This window comes from Ranitomeya variabilis, chromosome 1 (genome assembly GCF_051348905.1).
Source record: "Ranitomeya variabilis isolate aRanVar5 chromosome 1, aRanVar5.hap1, whole genome shotgun sequence".
Classification (NCBI taxonomy): domain Eukaryota; kingdom Metazoa; phylum Chordata; class Amphibia; order Anura; family Dendrobatidae; genus Ranitomeya; species Ranitomeya variabilis.
Window position 1 is genome coordinate 691,640,084 of NC_135232.1, and position 7,296 is coordinate 691,647,379.

Consider the following 7,296-nt stretch of genomic DNA (forward strand, 5'->3'; position numbering starts at 1 on the left):
GTCAAAATAGGCTGGGTCATGAAGGGCTTAATCAATGAGAATCCAGAATTGTTGTGCACATGCTGTGGAAAAATCAGCACATATTCGCAGCGTTTTAAGTTCCACAGCATGTCGATTCCTTTTGCAGATCTGCAGCATTTCTGCACCCACTGATTTCCATTGAGTCAGTCAAATCCGCAACAAAACCGCAGTTGTAAAAAGATTTGCGGATTTGTGTGCAGAAAGAAAGGAGGAAGAGTGTGTGGGCGGTGACTGTGTGAGCGGAGAAAATATGTGTGTGTCTGCGGGTGTGTGTATCTTGTGTGTATCTGTGTGTGTCTGTGTGTATCTTGTGTGTGTCTGCTGGTGTCTGTGTGTATCTTGTGTGTGTCTGCGGGTATCTGTGGGTGTGTGTGCGCGGCTGTGTGCAGGTCTGTGTGTGTGTGCAGGTGTCTGTGTGTAGGCAGGCATCTTCCGATGGGCATACTGGTCCCATCCGGCTATGTCTGCTGTCACATATAACAGTGACAGCATTAGCTGATGATGGGATAGTAGTCCCATCATCCGGCTACTGTGTTCAGTAGTAAAAAAAAAACACTCATTCTCACCAAACAGCTAATCCCCAACGCCCTCGATCTCCTGCAAAAAATAATAATAAACAAACCAACATAAATACTCTCTGTTCCGATGTAGTCCATTTAATAACGAGTGTCCCACGACAATCTCCCGTGTAGAACAGTCACATCGGGAGATGTGACCACTCTACATGGCTCCGGTGATACAGTGACAGGAGATAATCCTCCTGCCGTGTATCACTCCGCCGCCTAGAGTTCAACGGAGTTCATGCTGTCACTTGCGGCACCGTTGCATGAGAAAATTCGAGAAAAAGATCGAGGGTGTCGCAGGAATTAGGCGTACAATAAAGATGGCAAACTGTGTGGTTTTATTTCATTAAAATACTTTATTCTGGCTGTGTCTTTATTTAATGTGTAACAACTAAAGTATTAGTAATGGACAGGTGTCTTATTGACACCTCTCCATTTCTAACCCGGGCTTGACGTCACTTTACAATACAAAGGTGACATAAACCCCCCCAACTATTACCCCACTTGCCACCGCTACAGGGCAATTGGGAAGAGTGAGGCTAAGTGCCGGAATTGGCGCATCTTACAGATGTGCCTTTTCTGGGGTGGCTGAGTGCTGATGTTTTTAGCCTGGGGGGGCCAATATCCATGGCCCCTTCCTAGGCTAAATATCAGCCCGCAGCTGTCTGCATAGCCTTTGCTGGTTATTAATTATAGGGGACCCCACGTAATTTTTGGGGGGCTCCCCTAAGTATACAGTGGTGAGCTGATATTAATAGATTTGGAGGCTCCATGTGTATTACCCCCTTCCCAGGCTATAAACATCGCCCCCCCCCCCAGTCACTGGCTTTCCCTCTGCTGGTTTTGAAAATTGCGGGGGAGCCCATGCAAATTTATTTTTCCACTTTTTTTAATGAAACAGATATTGCGTTTAAGGCCGGGGTCACACTTGCAAGAAACTTGCATGAGTCTCGCACCTCAATACCCGGCACGGCCGCCAGCACTCGGGACCGGAGTGTGCGGCTGCATGCATTTCTATGCAGCTGAACGCTCCGGTACGAGTGCCGGCGGCAGTGCCGGTATTGAGGTGCACGACTCGTGCGAGTTTCTTGCAAGTGTAACCCTGGCTTTAAGGTATGTTTCCACGGTCAGAAAACGCTGCGGATTGGTCGCTGCATACAGCCGCAGCATCCAGGTGTTAGCATAGTGGAGGGGATTTTATGAAATCCCATCTCCACTGTGCATTCAAAGAATGTATACGAACATGCGGCGCATCTTTCTAGACCGCAGCATGCCTATTTATCTTGCAAAGACGCTCAGTCTCCGCAAGATAAATTACACAGTCTATGTATAGGATATGATGATTCCGCATGGTTCAATGAGCACATGCGGAATCACCATGCGTACAAAAGCCGGCAGCCCTTTGGACGGGGCGGGTGTCCGCTGTGTCCAAAGCGCTTGGAATACACCATGTGGAAACATACCCTAAGGCCGGTTTCACACGTCAGTGGCTCCGGTACGTGAGGTGACAGTTTCCTCACGTACCGGAGACACTGACACACGTAGACCCATAAAAATCAATGCATCTGTGCAGATGTCATTGATTTTTTGCGGACCGTGTCTCTGTGTGCCAAACACGGAGACATGTCAGTGTTCGTGGGAGCGCACGTATTACACGGACCCATTAAAGTCAATGGGTCCGTGTAAAACACGGACCACACACGGACGGTCTCCGTGTGCAATCCCTGTGGCGTGCAGGAGACAGCGCTACAGTAAGCGCTGTCCCCCCCACATGGTGCTGAAGCCGCGATTCATATCTTCTGTGCAGCAGCGTTTGCTGCATAGAAGATATGAATAATAGTGTTTAAATGAAAGATCTACCTGTCCGCCGCCCCCCCACCCCCTGTGCGCCCCCCCGCTGTTCAGAAAATACTCACCCGCTCCCACGTTGGCTGTCGCTGCTTCCTGGTCTGGCCGCGGCTTCTACTGTATGCGGTCACGTGGGGCCCCTCATTTACAATCATGAATAGTCGGCTCCGCCCCTATGGGACACATAGATCTTTCATTTAAACACTAATATTCATATCTTCTATGCAGCAAACGCTGCTGCACAGAAGATATGAATCGCGGCTTCAGCACGATGCAGGGGACAGCGCTAAACTTTAGCGCTGTCTCCTGCACGCTCCGTGTGGTACCCACTCGCCACACGGGCGGCACACGTGTGCCGCACGTATGGCCTACGTGAGCTCACGGGCACACGGACACGGATAACTCCGGTACCGATTTTTTTTCCGGTACCGGAATTATCTGGACGTGTGGGACAGCCCTAATGCAGACTTTGTGTGTATGTGTGTGTCTTTACTAAACATCGGGCTTGGTATTATCTATCTATTATCTATCTACAGTATCTATCTATTATCTATCTACAGTATCTATCTATCCATCCACCTATCATCTATCTCAAATCTATCTATCTATCTATTGTCTATCTTTGTTTTGTGTGTATAAACATTATATTTCAACATGTTATGTGATGATATTATGGTCTTCATTGGAGTATGTAAATTAAGAGGTTGGACAAGAAATGACATCACAATTTTATTTTTTGTTAAATAATATATGTTTATTTAGCTTACAAAAACGCATACAAATCTGCATGAAAAAAAGCATGAAAATCAGCATCAAAAACGTATCAAATCAACGTGGATTTTCAACTGCGTTTTCTGCTAAGAGAGGAAGAATCCGAGCAGAAAATTCCACAGGCAAATCTGCAACATGTGCACATACCCTCAATGATCAGATTATTTATCACTACTTATTGCACCACATTCAGCACGTTCACAGCATATGACATTTTAAGTCTCAAGCACATTTCAGTGGCATGTGTACAATGTGTCGGCATCAAGAGCACACAGACTAGAGCCATAGACACTCCATGTGCTGCCATACAGTGAGTTAGTATTACAGAGATAGTTTCCTCTGAAGCAATGCTTTCTACCTAAAATGCTCCTGAAGGAGCATATTACTTTATTTTAAAAAAAAATTAAACTAAATACCCTTACTCCTAAAAAATAGTATAGCTGCAGAATTTTACCATCTTATACCTATGTACAAATTGTAGGCTGTATAGAGCTGTAATACACCTGTTTGCATGAGCTCTTAAAGTGATGGTCTAGTTTGACAGTAAAATGTTCTAAAGGCTCAAAATGAAAATAGCAAAACTAGCATAACTGACACCCCTCTTCTGCTTCCTCTCAGTCATTGCCGACACACTACTGTGGTGGTCATGTTTACAGCATATGACCCGCTGCAGCCAATCACTGGCGCAGTGGAATTGTGCCATGTATCTCAGCATGTTGAAGGATAAGACGTGCACTCTCGCTAGTGCTGGTGCAGACTGAACATGGAGGGATACTCCAAACTATAATCCTGTACAACAACAGTCGCACTCAATAAAGGAATTTTTAGAATTTCTCGTTAATCAAAAAAACGTGATTTCTTTATTGTGAACAAACACCAAAATCAGGGTATCACCGCAGTGTTTCAAGGTAGGTAACGTTTCGACCCACAGGGTCTTTCTCAAACCTTACTTTCAGAGGTAGATACCGAGAAGAGGGCATAGATCCCTGTAGAGATGCAAAAGTCCCGTTAGGGGCTGTAGTATGAGGAAATCCGGTGTCTGCGGTGGTGGTGTGTGTTGGGCAATATTTTGCTGAATCTCACCTCTATTGTGTTTCTCTGGACAGTCCTGACAAATTCAAGACTGTTGGCCAATAAGAATGTTGTGCCACAGACAACCTGTAATATAGTAACCACTTCCTAATGTTTCATTCAAGGGGGTACAAAGTCGTGCTCACTCCTCTATGACCATACGCCCTGACAAATTGTTATTACAGTTATTAATTGACCTTGAGCTGTAATTCCAGACGCAACCCATGGAAACGGATGGCGCTGTTCTGTAGAAAGCAGATATATTATTAATCCTGTACAGCCTAGGACTACGACTGCTTTCATCACTGAACTTGTGCTTATTTTGCTCTGGTATATCTAACTTGATTTTTCTGTGTATTCATTTCCAGTAGCCAAAGATGAAGCCAGAATGTACAGGAGGCAATGTTTCCTTGAACCTGAATACTTCAATAGTAACAACGAACAACTCCTCGACTGATTTCCAACGGTGCCAACCTCCCTATGACGATAGTGCCCTATTTGTCATCATACTCTATAGCATCGTCCTCGTCATTGGAATTCCGGCTAACATTTTGACCTTATGGCTGACTTTTTTACAAATATGGCGGAAGAACGTGCTGGCTGTGTACCTGTTCAGCTTGTCTCTGAGTGAACTTATGTACCTTGGGACAATTCCCCTTTGGATCCTGTATGTGAAAAATGACCATAACTGGCATTGGGGACCAATGGCGTGCAAAATTACTGGATATATTTTTTTCAATAATATATATATTAGTATTTTGCTTCTTTGTTGTATTTCTGTGGATCGTTACTTGGCGGTGGAATACGCCTTGGAGTCCAGAGGGGTCCGGAGGCAAAAAATTGCCATTATGGTCACTGTGGTTCTTTTCATCTTGGTGGTACTTATTCATTCCCCAGTCTTCATCATCAGTGATGGCAACCAAACAGACAATCAAAGTACTTGTTTTGAAACTTTGCCTATACCGTCACATATAGCTCATTTTTATGTTGCTAGGTTCATCATTGGATTTCTGATTCCTCTGTTGACTCTGATGTATACCAACTTTGTAATAAAAAAGAGGATCGAGACCAGTCGCAGCTTCACGGATCAGCAGAAGACCAAAGTGAAGTATCTAGCTATCACCATAATAATCATATTCATGATCTGCTTCGCTCCCTACCACTTTGTGTTGCTCATCCGGGGTATTGCTTACTACGTAAATGAGAATTCGGACTTTTGTGAATTCGAAGAGGAGATTTACACCGCTTATTCTATATTTCTTTGCCTGGTCACCGTAAATAGTGTGGCAGACCCTTTCATCTACGTATTGGTCAGCGAAAATGTACGGAAAGATATCTGTAGGGGAATGAGGGGCTGGAGAAGACAATTCTCTATCAATACCAGGAGTGACAGTACCAATCCCCACATTCACAATTCTAGAGATCAACATTTGGAGAAAGAGTATTCAACACACAGTGGACTTGGGATAACAGATATACTGCAGAGGAATTGATCCAAACGGCGATCTGTCCCCATTAGTGATGAGTGAATATACTCATTACTTCAGATTTCCTGAGCACGCTCGGGGGTCCTCCGAGTATTTTTTAGTGCTCGGAGATTTCGTTTTCCTCACCTCAGCTGAATGATTTACATCTGTTAGCCAGCTTGATTACATGTGGGGATTCCCTAGCAACCAGGCAACCCCCACATGTACTTATACTGGCTAACAGATGTAAATCATTCAGCTGCAGCGATGAAAACTAAATCTCCGAGCACTAAAAAATACTCGGAGGTCACCTGAGCGTGCTAGGGAAATCTCCAGTAACGAGTATATTCGCTCATCACTAGTCCCCATACTATGCATTTCTGATCTTTGGAATTCTTTTTATCTTATTTATGTAATTTATTTTCATGACAAATATGTAAATGTCTATTACTGCTCTGTTTTCTCACACAAACCAACAATGAGCAAATTTCAACTAATTTCAAGTAATACCCAGGCCTCATAAGCTACTGTGTCACTGTCGTGTTAACAAACTTGGCATGAATCAATAATACTGGCAAATATAAGAAACTTTGTAATATTTCTTATCAGAGAAGTCTGCTCCTTCCTTCACTTATCGGTCATTCAGTCTTAAAAACCGCTATAAACCTGTCTTAGTTAAAACAAGACCAGCTCACTGAAGAGTCAGATTACCGTTTTCTTATAAAGTTTATGAAGAGTGGAGGAGCAGAATGAGTGAACAGGTAGATCTGGCTGAAATGTTCTATTTTTTTTATTGTAGCCCCAGAACTAGATTCACAGCTACAATGTTCAGTACTTCTGTATAATGTCCTCCATGCTTATGCAGCTCCTGAACATTTGTTACATAGAGATGGGAGAGCAGGAATCCCTGGTGCCTGTGTGTGCTGTGTCTCTACCCACCAGTGCAGAGACAACTGAAAATTAAAGATGGAGCCTTTAGTGGTGAAAACTGGTAAAAAATGGAGGATACAAGTCCTATAATGGCCAGAATCATATTGCTAATGCTCATGTACAGCTGGTTCTGAAAAGTCATCTGAAATGACAGGTACGCATTAAAGAAGTTTCCATGGTATGTGCACACGATGCAGATTTAGTGCAGAATTGGTGCAGAAACGCTGCAGAACTGCACTGTGATTTACAGTACAATGTAAATCAATGTGAAAAAAAAAGCTGTGCACATGGTGCAGAAAAATCTGCGCAGAAACGCTGCAGATTTCAAAGAAGTGCACGTCGCTTCTTTTGTGCAGTTCTGCAGCGTTTCTGCGCAGATTTTTCTGCACCATGTGCACAGCTTTTTTTTTTCACATTGATTTACATTGTACTGCACAGAAACTGCACAGAAACTGCACAGAAACTGCATCAAATCTGCACATTTCCTACGTGTGCACATAGCTTAGCCTACTTTGCGACTTAGTGGCCAGAGTGAAAATTGCAAGTTTTCAAGATTTTTTTATAAGGCTATGTTCACACGCTGCGGGTTTTGCTGCGGACCCGCAGCTGTTTTGCAGCTGCGGGTC

The 7,296-nt window shown here is 43.9% G+C and overlaps 1 protein-coding gene across 1 annotated transcript in view; it reads left to right on the forward strand.

Annotated features, from left to right (window-relative positions):
* Positions 1–5,836, forward strand: part of GPR132 (G protein-coupled receptor 132) — a 43,764-nt gene extending 37,928 nt beyond the window's left edge. The window contains exon 2 of the mRNA XM_077298802.1: positions 4,643–5,836. Within this exon, the coding sequence (XP_077154917.1) occupies positions 4,652–5,767 (1,116 nt within the window). The 5' untranslated portion in view covers positions 4,643–4,651 and the 3' untranslated portion in view covers positions 5,768–5,836. The remainder of the gene's footprint in view (positions 1–4,642) is intronic.
* The last annotated feature ends 1,460 nt before the right edge of the window (positions 5,837–7,296 follow it).